The sequence below is a fragment of the Lissotriton vulgaris genome, chromosome 4_1 (assembly GCF_964263255.1).
Source record: "Lissotriton vulgaris chromosome 4_1, aLisVul1.2, whole genome shotgun sequence".
NCBI lineage: Eukaryota > Metazoa > Chordata > Amphibia > Caudata > Salamandridae > Lissotriton > Lissotriton vulgaris.
Window position 1 is genome coordinate 1,496,366,024 of NC_141691.1, and position 17,662 is coordinate 1,496,383,685.

The 17,662-nt window shown below is 39.6% G+C and overlaps 1 protein-coding gene across 1 annotated transcript in view; it reads right to left on the minus strand.

Annotated features, from left to right (window-relative positions):
- Nucleotides 1-17,662, minus strand: part of ST18 (ST18 C2H2C-type zinc finger transcription factor) — a 428,044-nt gene that overhangs the window by 26,115 nt on the left and 384,267 nt on the right. Inside the window, exons 13-17 of the mRNA XM_086917999.1 lie at nt 16,055-16,170; nt 5,365-5,427; nt 4,033-4,101; nt 1,756-1,818; nt 1,377-1,457 (exon numbers count right to left, since the gene is read on the minus strand). Of these exons, the coding sequence (XP_086774125.1) occupies nt 1,377-1,457; nt 1,756-1,818; nt 4,033-4,101; nt 5,365-5,427; nt 16,055-16,170 (392 nt within the window). The remainder of the gene's footprint in view (nt 1-1,376; nt 1,458-1,755; nt 1,819-4,032; nt 4,102-5,364; nt 5,428-16,054; nt 16,171-17,662) is intronic.

The window sequence follows — 17,662 nt, forward strand, 5'->3', positions numbered from 1 at the left end:
CTGATGGGGGACAGTTTATGTGCTCTTGTTATGCTGTGCTCTTGTGGGACCAAAAGGCAGGATTGCAGGCGAATTCACAGAAGAAGGTAGCTTTGTGAATTTGCTGCAAGAAGGTATGGGGATAGCGATAACAAGGGTTGTTGGTATTATCGAGGTTGTTGCCGGTGGGGTGGTCATGGTTGGTAAGAAGTTTAGTATGTTATGTGAAGATACCAGCTTCTTTTCTGATAATCTAGCAAGGGGTGATTTGACAGTGTAACTCACTGCTGGCATTATTGGTAACTCTGACCTCAGCGTGGCTTGCATCATTGTTGTTAAGTCTCGAATATAAGAACAGGTCCAGGAGGTGGCCTTCTCTTAGTTATACATGGGCTGTGTTGCCACTGGGAGAAGTCCAGCAGCTCATTGGCAATGACAGGGCTCCCTATGCATAATTAGACACATGATGAACTCAATGGACATTGCATGTTCATGTCACTATGAAACCCGCTTTCACAGTGAGCAAAAACTGATGGGAACTAAGTCAAACACTTTCGTTTTTACTGATACATAGGTAAAATAATTTTTATAGCCATTTTGCAGTGCTGGAACTTTTTGGATGCTATAATTTGCTTTTATTACACAAATGTATAGCTAATCATTCAACATGTGCTCTGACTGAACTGAGGACTTTTTCATCTTTCTTTTTACCAAAACAGAATCAAATGAAAAGCATGTCACACGGCTCATTCATTCGTTCTCTTCCTGCTTTCGCTCTCGTTCAGGTCCGCCATGCTCGATGGCCATTCATCCGATCTGTCCAAAAACGTGTGCTCCCCGCTATATCTCTGCACTTAAGTCCACTAAAACCTCCAATGCAGCCTGAAAGTCACAGCTTTATTAGGAAGCCTACCACATTAGTATGAAACCGAGAACGATACAAAAGGGGGTGGTGATGGACGGAGCATCTGAATCAATCAAACACTCACACCCAGTCAAAAGATCTGGGTTTAATCCATCACCGTTCTTTAGCCCACTCTGCCACCCCAGTTCAGACATGGCTATATACAAATCAGTCTGACCCTGTGCCTCATGGGAACAGTCCAGACCGAACTGCCAAGCCATGTCTTCCCTGGACCGGAAACAAGCTTCCGAGGACCGTTTTTTGGCATTCCAGCCGCCTTCAGCCCGGCTTGCTTGAATCCAGTAGCAAAGTGAGCAAGGGGCTCACTTCTGAGCATACCCTGCCACACTTATGGCGGCAAAAAGTGGTACAAAAGGAAACCGAGAACGAGCAGTGGCGGGCGAGTAACAGGTGGTGTAGATTTTCGTTCACAATTTAATAAGGTAAAAATAAAATTGTAAATATCAGCTGAATCAGGGTCCCTTAGACTTACTTAAGATCAGGGTCTTCTTTTTCTTCCTTGGTTGGGGTCATTTTGGCACCACCTTTTCGGGCAAGAGGGCAGCCTGACAAGCTGGAAGAGGAACACAACATCACGTATAAATTTAAACTGGCCCTTGCAGTGCCATTAAAAGCCACACTTTCAATCTAGTTCCCATATGCAGCTCATGTTTCCTGAAAACCAGGGGAAATGCTGGCCATTTCATCTCCTTTAATCCCCTCCCTTCCTTTGCTGATTCATGTGTTTTCTCTCTCTAAATTAAGTTCATTCCTGAAGCAAAGCCAGAAAGCCACACCCCAGGCCTCCCTCCATCTTACATGAGGCTGCCACGCAGAGCGTTTCCATGACATAAAAGTGTCAGTAATCCTACCTTCTGTGTGAGGCATAATTTCCAGTCACGTGACCAGAGCCGTCACAGCCAGGTGTTGGGCACCTAAAACATAAAAATAAAAAAAATAAAGATATAACTAATTCAAAAAACATTAAATAAACAAGTCGTTCTGTTGTTTTTATTAAGCAAACAAAGCCTTCTGAGCCAGGAAGGAAAAAGCACGTTAGAAAAAGTGCACGAGGAATGAATGACTTGGTGGGAAATAGAACTGACAGAAAAAAAGACACCCGTGCGCTAAGCGAAAGTACCCGAACGTGTTGCAAATAGAATACATATATATGATAATGTGGACTATTCTTCAGGCTTAAAAGAAAAGGATTCGGAAACGGCACGGGGCCCTTGTTAAAATACCTCGATGCACTCCAGAACGTGAAATGGGGCCTTAAAAGTTGTTACTTTTATACAGCGCCGTACGGGCTGGTTTCGAAAATACAGTATTTCATCCAATTGTGAGCAGTAAGCTTTTTCCAATCCAAATGCTGTTTTATGAGATGGGGAAGGAAAGATTGTCTTGCAGGGAATTCTAAGTGATGTTGCTGATAATAAGCTGCAAAGCTCGTGATATCATCAGGGGCGGTTAGGGATGCAAAGTCCTTTAACTTTCACCTGCTACTGAAGCTCCTCCCAGCTTTTCGTCATTGACGATATTTGTTCTCTGCTGAATATAAGCGTGGCTTTATTATTTCTGATTTTACTCTGCTTGGATGGGAAAGTAGTTTATTGCAATAGAGTAAATTGTCAGAAACTCGCGAGAATCCCAACATGGCTAAGTTAGAAGTCTGAGTTAAGAAATGTAAAAGTAAAGTTTGAATCCTGGCAAGGACGCCTCTGCTTTCTAGTTTTACTTGGACAGTACATTAAGTGCTATTACACGAGGCAATAGTAACACTTTAGTGCAGCAATTAGAAACTGGAGAAATGCTTTGTAAAATCAGATTACTATTTAACATTTTCAAGCTCAGGTTCCTGAGCTTTTTCCTTTTTCCTAATAACAATGTCTAGAGTTGGAAGAGGCTCCTCTAGCATGAACAATTGGAGCTGATAAAAAGCTAATAATTGAATTAAGTATTATATTAATGATTTAATAACGAAACGGATATTGACTTTCTACATATGAGCAACATATCCCGTGGATGAGAAGAATGACCTCTCGTTTACTGATGAACGGCTATAGAAAGAACACATCCTAAATTTTAGTGCAGTAGGATAGGTGAAAATGAGGTAAAGTAATAAAGATGCATAGAGAGCCACCAATGTTATGCAAACACCTATGCATATCAGTGATTTAATACATTTACCTAATTTGTACAAGAGACAGACCTACATTTGTTTCACAAGAAATATATTGGCCCATCTGAGGCCGTTTAGCCACTTATATACCATTTGTATATGTAGGCTCTCTGTTTCAGTTCTCTACAAATAACAGCCCTACCATCCAGTTCATCTCGGAGTAAGCTCAGGAATGTGTGTAAGTGCTTGAAAGACATTATAAATGTGTGTGAAACTGCACATCTCTCCACAGTGGAACCTTAAACATATGTTGTCTTTACCACAAGTTGTCCATCTCTTTCTTCCACCTTGTATTTGCAGGGACAGCCTAACAATAGCAAAGATGATATTGTAGGTGTGCCAAGTACTTTGTTTGCCAGAGAATTGTTTGAGCGAATGAGCTTGTAGGAATGTGAGACACGATACAATACTGATACTTGCAGAGAGACATGCCTTTGACCGCCAAAAGTTGTAGGGATGCCATACTGATGGCTGATTGTGTTCTATACATGGTGCTTATTAACAATAACAATGACCAGCGTATCACAGTTGCAATAAAGATGGAATGTCCAGACAGAGGTGTTGTTTTGTATGAAAGAACTACTGCTTACTACTACTTTCAGATAGATACATAGATACAACTCTTTGCCCCTGACACCAGAAATGTATCCAAGATTCAGAATGTGTACTTGTTCACAAAATGAGTGAGCATTGTATGTGCTTATTCCCAAGGAATGTTCCTTTCACACCCAAAACGCGCATATGCACCTGTATGAATGAAGCTCTGGTTACTCCCTTCCCCACTTTGAGATTTTGTTTACTCACAGAAGCATTTTATAAATTTTAGCTGAAAAGATTCTCACTTGTCAAACGTTTATCTTTTTTTGGCCTTTGTCATTTACTGTATAATCAGACAAACTGCATTGTAACCATCGCTGTTTTGCAGCTACTAAAGTATAGATAACATATTTTTTTAAGTTCTACTTACTTAAGCTCTTGAGAATTAGCAGCCATTAAAGATTTCAGGGTTTTATCAGCCAGTGGACATCCAGAAACACTGTTCGAAAACATAAAACGTATGCCATGACTGGTTGCAGTTAAAAACGAACTCTTTCTAACAGCAATTTCATCCTACATAAATGATATAGGGCCTGTTTCACCAGTCTGTCTGTTTTAGAGGTCTTCGATCTTAGGGGGTGGGTGTGGACCAGTAGGTCCCTGAACTGATCTGAGGGAGTTGGGGATGGGATGCACTGACCAAGGAACTAGACACAAAAAGCATCATGCTAAAAACAAACTTAAAGTGAGGAAAAGAGTGTCAATGAGCCATAATGTATTGATCCATCTCTAAATTAATGTGTCACTCATGTATTGGCTAGGGATAGGTGTCAATGGGACTGGGGTCACCATGTAACACTCAAAGTCCCATAGCCCATTTTGGTCAAAGTATCACACTGTAGTTACTTTTACCCTTCAGGGAGTACAGACTGTCCGTAGCATGTTACAAATAATATATTTCATTGCATTTTTAAAAGGGATATTAAACATAACGGCTATGTTTGGATTGTTATATATGTTTAGAACTATCACTTTTATAGAATAATTGTGAATAGATTTTTGTCATGCTGGGGGGCCCATTTGATTTTTTTTACACAAGCGGGCGGCTTTTAGAAGCTTGAAGACCACTGGTCGATTCCGTTCTTGCCATTATTGACCTTTTATATAGGTCATATAAAGTTTTATTTTGCTTTTCATGTTATTGTCCTGTCACCCATATACAGTCCAGCTGTCCTTTTTGCAAAGAAGTACCTAGCCTGTGAATAAACTAAGATTTAGAAGGGAAGAGATGTAACCGTCATCAGCAGTCACATTGATGCTATGAGTTCGAAGTGGAACATACTAGGGAAGTTCTAACTTAATAAATTCCTGCAAGCTTTAATGTTCTTTTAAAATGTTGCCTTCAATATATTCAAAAAGAAACTACTTGATGAACCTGACCTTCTCATAATCACTCAATTCCCTCTCTACGTTATTTCAAAATCAAAAGCCAATGTCTTAGAAAATAAAAGAATTGAAATATTTTAACTTTCAAATGCTGCATGTTCAAATCTGAATCCATAATAAACGTACATTGCACTGCTGACACATACAACCTTTTTCACTGAAGCAGAATGCTTCCAGAGAGTCACATAGGCAAACAGCACAAAGAAACACGAAGACAAGTTGCAAACAGAGAACTGTACATTTCTATGGAGAAACAGAATTGAGGCAAAATACTTGAAAGCCCTTTTCTCAACTTACACTTCCTGCATTTCCTTACCTGCGATGCGACGCATAATTTCCTGTTACATGACCACTGCCATCACAACCTGGTGTTGGACAACTGCATGAATAAAACAAAGAAATACAATAGTTTGATTACAGTCAAGTGTTTTGTAATCCCTTTCCAATAAAACATCTTTAGTAGGCAGGGTTAGTAGAGGGAGAATTTTGCAAGTAGTACTTGTTCCTATTTCTTGATTCAGGGCACAAGTAATTATCTTTGCGAGAATTGGCTGCTATTACAGGGCCTGTGGTAACAGACCGATATTTTTATATTGAAAAGCCTTAATTCTAATGCTGCATTTTCTTTTATCACAGCCTTTCCTTAAGCTGGCCCATACCCACTACAACCAATTGTAATCCCTCCTCATTTGTTAATAAAATTAATGCCATGAAAAAGAAACAGAAACTGGAGACCACGCTTGTTTTTTTTCTCCAATTTTTCTGTGAATTCACGAATCCTCATTATTTTGCGACAAAAAGTTTAGAAGAAAATGCTTTTTTGGCCTGGCGGGGTCCCTGAGGGACCCTAGCACCAGGGCAAGGGGATCAGGGTATTCCTACCTTGCCCCCTTTTCTTTATTTTAAAATGTTTTTGGTACTCGGCTGAGGCGGAGTCACAAAATAACTAACAACACCTCCTGGTTGAAGTGTTGGCAGCCAATCAGAATTCTGCACAAGATCCTCAGTATTCACAAATTATTCGCAACCCTAGATATACAAATTTGAATTTTCTTTAATATCTCCAAAACTACCAAATTGATTTGCACCAAATAACAAAAAGGGCGCTTTCTGGACCAACAGCTACTTTCTGCCAAATTTGGTGTAATTCCGTCAAGCGGGTCAAGCCGTAGTCATGTTTAAAATGTCCATTGGAATTAACAAGGGAATTTCACTTTTTTCTACCCCGCTTTTTTCTCGACCCCTGCTTAGCGGGTCACTCCAAAACATTCGATGCACAATAAAACTCACTAGTAGACTAATTTTAGAAATGATCATGAAGATTCGTCAAACGGAGCCAAAAAGTATAGGCAAATCAAAAACTAACTATAACTACCTACTAGAGACCACCAGTATATAAATATATATATATATATATATATATATATATATATATATATATATATATATATATATATATATATTCACTGAAAAAACCATAGGTTATAGACCATATATAGTTAGGAATTCGCATTTACAAAACCTTATTCAACTCACACAAAACCATTGAAATTCCATATATAGTTAGTTGCACTAACTATATATCGCGCACCCGCAATCCACTGCTGATGATGTCACATATTACATCATTCATGACATGGTCAGTGACATCACTGATGACATCACTGATGACATCTCAAATGACATCACTGATGACATCTCAAATGACATCACTGATGACATCACTGATGACATCTCATTTGACATTACTGATCACATCACTGATGATATCATTCATGTGATAATACGATGAACCTCTTCAGACTCTAATATAACCTTAGATACAATCAGTGTAAACAGACACTCACAGACTGTCACTCATCCATGGAGTTACTCACACACCTAGTCAGTCATGCAAAGAATCAATCACACCTCCATTTCCTCAACTATACAGTTATACAAACTTTACTTATTCAAACATATACTAACACATATTTACTCTCTTATACAATCCCTGATACAAGTTCACAATGATCCATACAGCCACTCACACATTCACTGGCTCTTATGCACAGTTATTTATATATGTCAACTCTCACATGTACTGTGTTTTACATATGTACTTACTTTGACATGTAGCACTGAGATATCCATTCACTCACCAATACACTCATGCACACAGTCAACCGCCCATACAGCTGTTTCCACATGCACTTTTGAAACCATACATCTAGTGAATCAACTGCTCACACATCTATGCTCAGAGTCATACACCTCCCAGCCACCCACACACACACTCAGTCTCCCATACAAATACTTGGGCAACCAATCAATAACCCATATAGTTACTCATATAGCTACTTATCAACACATGCAACAGTTTACAGAACAACAGACATAATGATGCACAAATTAAGACAGTTTAGTCACTAACCCATGCACTCAGTGAGACACATTTAATCACTCACTCATACAGTCAGTCATGCACCTACTAAATCCTTCATCCAGACACTTATACATCCACTCATTCTTCAATATGTAAGACATATTTTAACTTTACAGAAACATACAGTCACTGGATGTTGTCATCAGTGATGTCATTTGAGATGTCATCAGTGATGTCATCAGTGATGTCACTGACCATGTCATGAATGATGTAATATGTGACATCATCAGCAGTGGATTGCGGGTGCGCGATATATAGTTAGTGCAACTAACTATATATGGAATTTCAATGGTTTTGTGTGAGTAAAATAAGGTTTTGTAAATGCGAATTCCTAACTATATATGGTCTATAACCTATGGTTTTTTCAGTGAATTTTCAAGGTTTTGTAAATGCTAATTCCTAACTATATATGGTCTATAACCTATGGTTTTTTCAGTGAATTTTCAAGGTTTTGTAAATGCTAATTCCTAACTATATATGGTCTATAACCTATGGTTTTTTCAGTGAATATCTATATATATATACATACATATATAAACATATATCATGTGTATATCTATATAAATACAAACATAAATGCATGCATACATATACTTATATGCATACAGATGCATGTTATTTACATGAAAGTTGAAAAAACACTAATAAAAGCAAAGCTAAAAAGCCACCTCATTACAAACAGATTGGCTTTAACTTAAACGAGGGCGAGATCTATTGCATTTTCAATGCTTGTTTACTTTGGTTGCATCAAGAAGGCATTCAGATGTGTCACACATTTGCCATAAATTCTGAACGTTAGCACTCTAGTTGCACATTAGATCACTGTAGTAAAGCTACTGCTCACCAGGGACGTCTGCTGCTGGTATTCAAAGTGCATGTTTCAGTCTGCATGTCAGAATTTTTTTAATGAAATAGAAGAGGATTTGAGAAGTCACTCAAAATGATCCCTAATTTTTCTTTCTGAAGCACTAATCATACTTTCTATGGCAAAATTAACCCCCTCATGTTGTTCCTTTTTAAATTGAGTGTTTTCAGACTTACCACTTCATTCCAATCAAGATGGCTTCTGGTGTGCCATACTTTTGTCATAAGTAAGACTGTTAGCGCTCTAGTTGTTCTTTAGAACACTCTGGGACATTCTGTCATTGGGCTATACTTGGGGTACATCTGGGTGATATTTGGGCTACATTTAGGCTCTTTTGTCTCTGGTGGCCATCTTGGGAGACTGTATGTCAAAAAATTTTAATGAAATTGAAGAGGGTTTGAGAAGTCACTCAAAATGTGCCCTAATTTTTCTTTCTGCAGCACTAATCATAATTCATATGGCAAAATATACCCCCTCGTTTTGTTCCTTTTTAAATTAAATGTTTTAAGAGTTACCACTTTATTCCAATCAAGATGGCTTCAGGTGTGCCATACCTTTGTAATAAGTAGGACTGTTAGCGCTCTAGTTGTTCTTTAGAACACTCTGGGACATTCTGTCATTGGCTATACTTGGGCTACATCTGGGTGATATTTGGGCTACATTTGGGCTCTTTTGTCTCTGGTGGCCATTTTGGGAGACTGCATGTCAGAATTTTTTAATGAAATAGAAGAGGATTTGAAAAGTCACTCAAAATGTGCCCTAATTTTTCTTTCTGGAGCACTAATAATACCTTCTATTGCATAATATACCCCCTCATTTTGTTCCTTTTTAAATTACATGTTTTAAGAGTTACCACTTTATTCCCATCACGATGGCTCCAGGTGTGCTATACCTTTGTAATAAGTAGGACTGTTAGCGCTCTAGTTGTTCTTTAGAACACTCTGGGACATTCTGTCATTGGGCTATACTTGGGCTACATCTGGGTGATATTTGGGCTACATTTTGGCTCTTTTGTCTCTGGTGGCCATTTTGGGAGACTGCATGTCAGAATGTTTTAATGAAATAGAAAAGGATTTGAGAAGTCACTCAAAATGTGCCCTAATTTTTCATTCTGCAGCACTAATCATACTTTCTTTGGCAAAATATACCCCCTCATGTTGTTTCTTTTTAAATTAAATGTTTTAAGAGTTACCACTTTATTCCAATCAAGATGGCTTCAGGTGTGCCATACCTTTGTAATAAGTAGGACTGTTAGCGCTCTAGTTGTTCTTTAGAACACTCTGGGACATTCTGTCATTGGGCTATACTTGGGCTACATCTGGGTGATATTTGGGCTACATTTGGGCTCTTTTGTCTCTGGTGGCCATTTTGGGAGACTGCATGTCAGAATGTTTTAATGAAATAGAAAAGGATTTGAGAAGTCACTCAAAATGTGCCCTAATTTTTCATTCTGCAGCACTAATCATACTTTCTATGGCAAAATATACCCCCTCATGTTGTTTCTTTTTAAATTAAATGTTTTAAGAGTTACCACTTTATTCCAATCAAGATGGCTTCAGGTGTGCCATACCTTTGTAATAAGTAGGACTGTTAGCGCTCTAGTTGTTCTTTAGAACACTCTAGGAGGCTGCAGTAGAACACAAAGGAATCAACTGACAGTCTCTGTCCTTGTTGGATGTACATGTTTTACTGAGAATGTCAGACTTCATTTTCACATGACTGAGAAAGATAATGTGAATTTACAGAAAATATGCTTTCAGTTTAGCTTATAGATCCCCTTCCAAACCACTGTGGGAAAATCATGAGATATTAGTTTTCTTTCAAACAATATTCATGATATCACAGCACAATTCCTAAAACGAGTATGGTACCATCAACAAATGATTTATAATGTAACTAAAGTCCTAAAACCCTCTATTAACTACAATGCTTTTTAATGAGGTGCTATCATGTATATTGGTCCCAAGATGGCTGCCAACACTTCTTGGATGAAGTGCTGACAGCCAATCAGATCAGATGTGTGGTTAGGCTCCGCCCAGATATATATCTTTTTTTGAACCTAAATTACTCAAAATCCACTGGAGCACATATATTGAGACCTAGCAAAGGCATATCGGGCTAACAGTCCCTACAATTTTGCCAAGCTTCGTGCAAATCCATTCAGCCGTTCGAGCTAAAAGTGAGGCCAACCGCCCTATGGAAATTAACATGGGAAAAACGCGTTTTGGGACCCCCCTTTTTTCTCGGCCCCCCCTTGATGAAACCCCCCCAAATTGTCAGGGGCTGCTCAGAAACAAAATGTTCCATTTTCCTGAAAATTTCAGCCAATTCCGTCCACAAACGCCAAAGTTATTAGACATAGAATTTTCAAAAATCCCATAGAGAAAAAATCCTAACTATATATACCTACTGGCGACCGCCAGTAGGTAATATATATATATATATATATTTGTTTCTTTAAAGTGGAGCTATATGCAAGTAAAGTGATGGAATTTTAACTTACACTAAAAAGCCTTCAAAATTCACTGACAACTACCACTCTGAGACAGAAAAAAATACTGAGATGCATGAGTTATTCATGATAGACATAAGTAAATCTTGCACTGCCATGGATTTCAGATGTCATCAGTGATGTAACATGTGAGGTCATAAGCAGAGCATCACAACGTTACACGATATACTTATGTCAATTACATATAACTGGTTCATTTCAGTGTTTTTTGGTTTCATTTATTTTTATTATTACCAGACCTAGACATAACTAAACATTAATCTTTTGTTTTTTCTAGCTACTTGATAAGATTTTTTAGATGTCAGCTAAAATCTTAATACCTTACTTACATATGACTCCGCTCTTACCTCTGTTTTTCAGTGACTTTCTATATTTGTTTTTATGTAAAGTAATATCTTGTTATGGTACATCTGCAGACAACCCCTCACGGGTGGCAAACCCTTTGCAGATCAACTTTGTGTAATTTTGTTAAGCTGTTTTCTCTGTATCACTATTCAATTTTCACTATAGAAATTGAACAGAAAAAAACGTGTTTTGAGCCCATCCCCACCTTTTTCTGTGTCCCTGCGTGACGGATCACACTGAAATGTTCTAGTAAGGAGCTGCAATAGATGAGCTTTTCTGAAGGTTTTGTGAATAGTTGTCAAACAGCCCCAAAGTTATTTGCAAAACAAAAAACGTTCTTCCAAGCGAAACTCTGACTCATATATACCTACACAATAGCTACCACCACTATGTAACATGTTGAGGATAAAGATTATTAAGCTTTGTAAAGGTATTCAAAGTTTGGGAATCTATACATGATGTAAATTGATTTGAAAGAGAATTCTATGTAAAAATATTTGCTTTTCCCACATATAATGCAGAAGAAGCACAAAAACCCTGGTCATGAGGCACCTTAAGGATTGGTTCATTCTCAGAATCATTATAGAAAGGATTTACCTTGCTAGCATGATCTATGTGGGCTCTAGCAATAGAAGGGAATGCTGTGCTTAGTTTTCTAAAAATAAATTGCTTATTATTTATATTACTTTATTGTATACTTACATGAGTTCCATAGTAGTCATGGATGTGGATAGCCGAAATGCTTGTTTATACATGGCCAGATTTGCTTTGTGAAAAATAATATAGATTTTTTTTAATGTGATGCTAGATATTTGTCTATGAAATGCTGCAAATTATTCCCAGTGTGTCCTTCACTCATATAATTGGAGCTGTGGTAGCCTCCTTTGGGAAGGATACAGCTGTTTGGAGCCCAAGGACCTACCTACTAAATGTGAGTTTTTTCAAAAGCTCCAGTGATGTTCGAAATTAGCTTTGAGGCACCACTGTGATGCTTGGTGGAGTACCTGGTACACAACGAATATGCCTTACTCTAAAAGAGTGATCTCTATATCATTAGGGAAAAAAATCAACACTTTAGAGGGCAGTTCCTTCCTTCGAAATTACGTTTTTTTTTAGTAAACTCATCACTTCCAATTAATACAGCAAGAAATAGTTTATTTGAAAAACTGTTTTGGGGCGGTAAAAAGCCCATAACAAAACCATTTTTTATTCACATATGTACAATTAGATTAGTCCAGGCTCAGATACTGCTCGGAAAGCCTAATTATAGATGAGGATTGCTGTGGGAACAATTAGCATGCATTATAATTTGATTTTCCCAAAGCCCCAATTTTATAAGAGAGTAAGCATGGGGTTTCCCAACAAGTATATTGTACACCATTTAAAATGTTTTGGGACCATTTCACACAGTTTTATTTTTCCGAGCATTTGTGTTTTCTTAGTGTGATTAGTGATAATTGTTTCTCAATTTCCAGGCCAGATTCACACAGCATTTACAATGAGTAGTTGTATTGGACTCCAATTTTAGGTGCAGCCTACACATGAATTTCCAGGAGTACCTGCTTACTCATCCATAAAAAGCTTTGTGAGTCAGTTAGTTGCCTGACTCACAACGCATTTTTGGATAATAGTATGTTTATCCAGTCTGTGCAATGCGACATTATTCTGATCTTCAATCAAAACGAAAGGTTAACTTTTGCACGGGTCACTAGGTATGAATCTTACAAAAACTGCAATTAGTGTAAGAAGGCAAGTCAAAATGAAGGATGAAATATTTATATTTTGTTATATATCAATTCATTTCAGTATTTTGTAAAGTGCTAACCTATCCCCCTGGAGCAATTTCAGAGACTAAGAACACATAATTATTGTGTAACGGATAAGTAAACAATAATTAGGCAATGGGTTGGTTCATAACTCTATTAGTAAGTAAGATCTGATAAGTATAAAGCTTGGATGAGATGAGCTTCTGGGTAGTGGGGAAAGATATATGAGCATAGGAGAGGTCAATTTACAACACGTGTAGGACTAAGAGGCAGTTAAGTCCTGGCCGCATGATCAGTAGATATGTTGTTATGCTCCATGAACTGTTCAAAGTCCTGGTCTCAAACAGTGAGGTTCTGTTTTGGGTAACTATTTGCTGAAGAATATGAGTGGTGGACTGTGGCTTTAGGGTAGGTTTGGTGTTGAGGTGAGTGCATGTTCTGAAGGGAGGGCTTTCTGTTCCATCGGTCAGAGGAGGTGTGGACCCCCCCCCTTAGAACAATATTTGAGATTTGTTCAAATGTCAGTTCCTTTAGTTAAATACTGGCCATGAACATTTTCCAAGGAACATGTGGTAAGTCACTCAAGATTGATTTGTGAGCACTACATTTACTTGGGACTTTTACTCTTTTTTATTTGAACTTTGGTTGACAAATTATACATAGTTTAACTATTTTGATGCTATGATTCAGTACATAGTTTGAGGCGAGTATTTCAGTCAGCCTGGGCTTGTGTTCCAATTAGGTTAAGTAATGAAGAAGAGCAAGAATGTTGAATTTGATTCTCTTTTCCAAAGGTAACCAGATGCATGAGGCACACCAGAGGCAACCACATAAACAGTGTGGGATTCTGTGAAGCATGGGTGTTGTACCTACTTAGGAAGAGTGGATTTCAGACTTTCGAATGCACGGTAAGATCCTCTCTTTATTATCTTCTTAAAAACAACACAATATAGCACAAAGAAACACATTAGACTGAACACATAAACCCACATGAGACCCTCTATTTAACTGGAGCTAAAAGCTTCTAACCACTCGTCCAACAATATGCAAATATCATCATGCAATAGAGACGCTGAAGATGGTCTCTGAGTGCCTCATTTAAATTATGTCAATGAGAGGCAGTAGTTTCCTTCCTCCAATTACCCACTACCCACCTCCCAATGGAAAAAAAATTAAGTATTGAAGGACGTAAGGCTAGAGCCAAGCAAATGATGATATTCGCGCATCCGCTATTATAGCAGACCTCCAGACCCCTGCTTAGTCATGACAGGGTGGCTGCATTGACCACCTACTTGTGACGCTGCATGTTCTGGAGTGGCGGTGAGGTCCTCAAACTCACAGTTCCCAGTAGCCCTGTTCCCCAACTCTTTCAGTATGAGGAAGTCCTGGTGGAGTGTTCCCCAGTGGGAGAGAAATCTAAATGATCCTGTAAAGTGAGGTGCATGCTAATCAGAAGGATTACCTTACAAGGGGCCATATTATGGAAGTGCCCCAGAGGCGCAATGGGCGTCGCACCTGCTTTGCCCAACCCTGGGGTACTTAGGTATAAGCGAAGGGGCCACAGATGCTTGTGTGACCCTTTCTGTAATACTGCTAGTGCTGGCACACATAAAGCTTCAGCCTAGGGCATACCCTCATTTACATAGGAACATGGCCCCATGCAAATGCAGGAATCCCTTTGCCTCTGCGCTGTATTATAGACATGGGAGCAGAGGCAAAGAAGCTGTCAGTAGGTGCACTGACACTGCGCCCACTGTCAGTGTGCCCCCTGATGGCAGCCCTCTGGAGGAGGGGAAAGGGGGTCCCATGTACCCCCCAGATATCCCCTTGCAGTAGGGTGCAGTCACTCACCTGCAAGGAGAGCTCTAATCTCCCCTTAAAAGTACGGGCGTTTTGCGGTCCACACAGTGAAACATGGAGCGGCTTCAAAGCAGCCACTCAATTTTTCACCTGAATGCACTGCCTAGGTGCAGCGTGAGTTATCGGCTGCCCTAGGGGCAAAACATTCCATGTAATAGGAAACACTTTCCATGTCTATGCCCGCTGCACCTGTTTTAAGGTGCACTGGGCGCAAATAGGGAAAGTGCGCCCTTTACATAAAAGGGCCTCAGGGATGCCCTTTACCCCTTGACAGAAGGGGAATTCCCTTGTTGACATGCACGTTTGTTGTGCAAATGGTGGAATTTCTGGTTTTCTGCTGCCATCAATGCATGCATGAAGTGCTGCAAAAGGCAATTCTGTATTTCTACTTTGAATGCACCTGGTTTCGACAGGTGAAACCTCGGGATTACCCTACTGACAGGGGTGAACAAGCACTTCTTGAAAGGTAGTTCTTGGGATTACTCATACATGATGCATATGGTATGATCCCTGGGGATTTACTTGCGTGTACAGCATGCATGCACCGTTCCTTCACTGACCTCTATTGCCGTTCATCAGGGACCTGTTGCACTTCAAGCCACCAGGAGTCACAGGGACATCTGAATGGCAGTGTTTGCACCATGTTGGTGATATCTGCCCTCTCACCATCCATCAGCCATATCACAGCCATCCCTTTATTCAAGGATTACTAGCGCCATAAGACATGGTGGGTAGGTGGGCCTTTGTGGCGATAGAGTCTGAAATCTACATGAACGCATGCATGCTAGGTTTCCTAAAGATTCAGAGCTATCTACTGGCCATTTCTTTTCAGAAAAGGTGATATTACACCTTCCCTTTCAGATGTATAAAAGGATTCCTTTCACAAGCTATTGCAAAACATCTCTGAAGCAAAAAGAGTTCTGATGGTCACCTGATCTTATGTCTACAACCCTTGATGAAGAGTTGGCGTGGAGCTTTGTGAATATGTACTTTAGAAAGGCGACTACACATCTACATGGAATTTTATTCATATTAGTTGGCTCATCACATTTTAAATGTATATGTTTTTAAATATTGCATTGCATGGGTCTTTCTGCATTTAACGTTACTCCTGCTTGTCACTTTTTCGGTTATTTCGTCGGTAACATGCTCGTCATGGACTTCCGTCCATACAATGAGGTGGGTAAAACGTTGACTATTTCTTGCACAAGAACAAACAAATCTGCAACTTACGTAATGAGTTCTTTTTTCAAGTCTCTGGAATGAAGCTTGGGTTTAGGGCTTGGCATTTGCACGTCTCCAGGGTACCTTTTCTCCTCTATGCTCTCCGAGCAGCTTCCTGTCTCTTTCTGAAATAAAATATCACCATATGTTTAGTTGTATCCTCTGAGGGATTCCGCACTTACAGTGACTTTTTAACGGTGGCAAATAAATTGTGACCTCGTACATGTTTATCCTATCAAAGCAAGTTTATGCTTCCCTCTGAGACAGACACAGACATAGTGAATAGATCAAAGGGGGTACAGGGATAAATATACCTGATAGGGGAGAAAAACATAAAGAAGACAGAAGGAAGACACTTGGGACGATACTGAGATGTACACCAAATTAACTAGTGGTGTGGAACAAAAAGAGAAAGAAAAAGACATACAGAAAACTAAATGTGATTTAAAAAAAAAACAGTTCTGTGCCAGTTGAAATCCTTATCTTCCTCACCCCCTACTCCAAGAGCCATCCAAAGCAACCTCCTGGCACAATAATGCTACACAAGCCTAGACCTGCCACCTCACAGGGTGCCACCATGTGTCACGTGATATTGGCTCCCTTCGCTCAGTCACCCAGGGAGGAGCCAGTATCACATGGTGGAAGAGAAAATGAGCTGGAAGTCATTGCAAAGAGTGGATTTCCATATCATATTTGGAGGCGTCCATAAAAAGGCTCCCATATTTGAAGCAGTTTTCTGACTTTCATGGGATTCATGTAGTACCGCTGGAGTACTTGTGAACTCTACAGCAGTTATAGATTTCCAAGAGTACGCTGATACATTCCATGTATGCTGGTGGAATTTCCTGCCACATTTAGGGGCATATTTACAAGCCCCTTAACGACACTTTTGCGCCATTGTTGCGTCACATTTATGATGCATTGGCGACAAAAAATACGGCCAATTTACAACATGGTGCATCTAGGGAGGTGCGTCACATTGTAAAGCCCTGCGTCACATTATACCTGAGTTAGGTACAATGTATGCAGGGTGGGCGTTCCCACGCAAGAAAGCCTTGTAGAAGTGATGCAGTGAAATCTACAAGAATTTACTACGCCACTTCTAGGACGCCACTGCATCAAAACCCTACACCTGCTTGAATATTTGCGCCAACAGATGATTCAGAATTTCTGACGCATCTGTCAATACTTGCGCCATGGTGGAGCAAGGGTTTAGCAGGCTGGTGCAAGGGAAACTGACGCATCTCTACAGATGCGTCAGTTTCTTGTAAATCTGCCCCTTAATTTTTTGCCGGCAGTAAAATATTTTTTTCCTGAGGAAAACCCCTTTGCTTACACCCTTTTTATTTAGGGGAGTGTTTCCCAATCCCACACTGTAAAGGGACTCGAAAACTGTGCATGATCCCAGGGCAGACATCTACTTGCAAGGGCATGTCACTTATTCCCCATCAGTACCATCCAGTCAGCTCGTGTTACCTCAAAGTCAACGAGCTGCCTGGTGCGGCCTTCCGCTTTGCAATGGCTCACCACGACCAGTCGGTCACAACTTTTTGTTTTTCTCTAAAAACTGTGTTTTGTGGGACATGAGGCAATCGTATTGAAAAAAAAATACACACA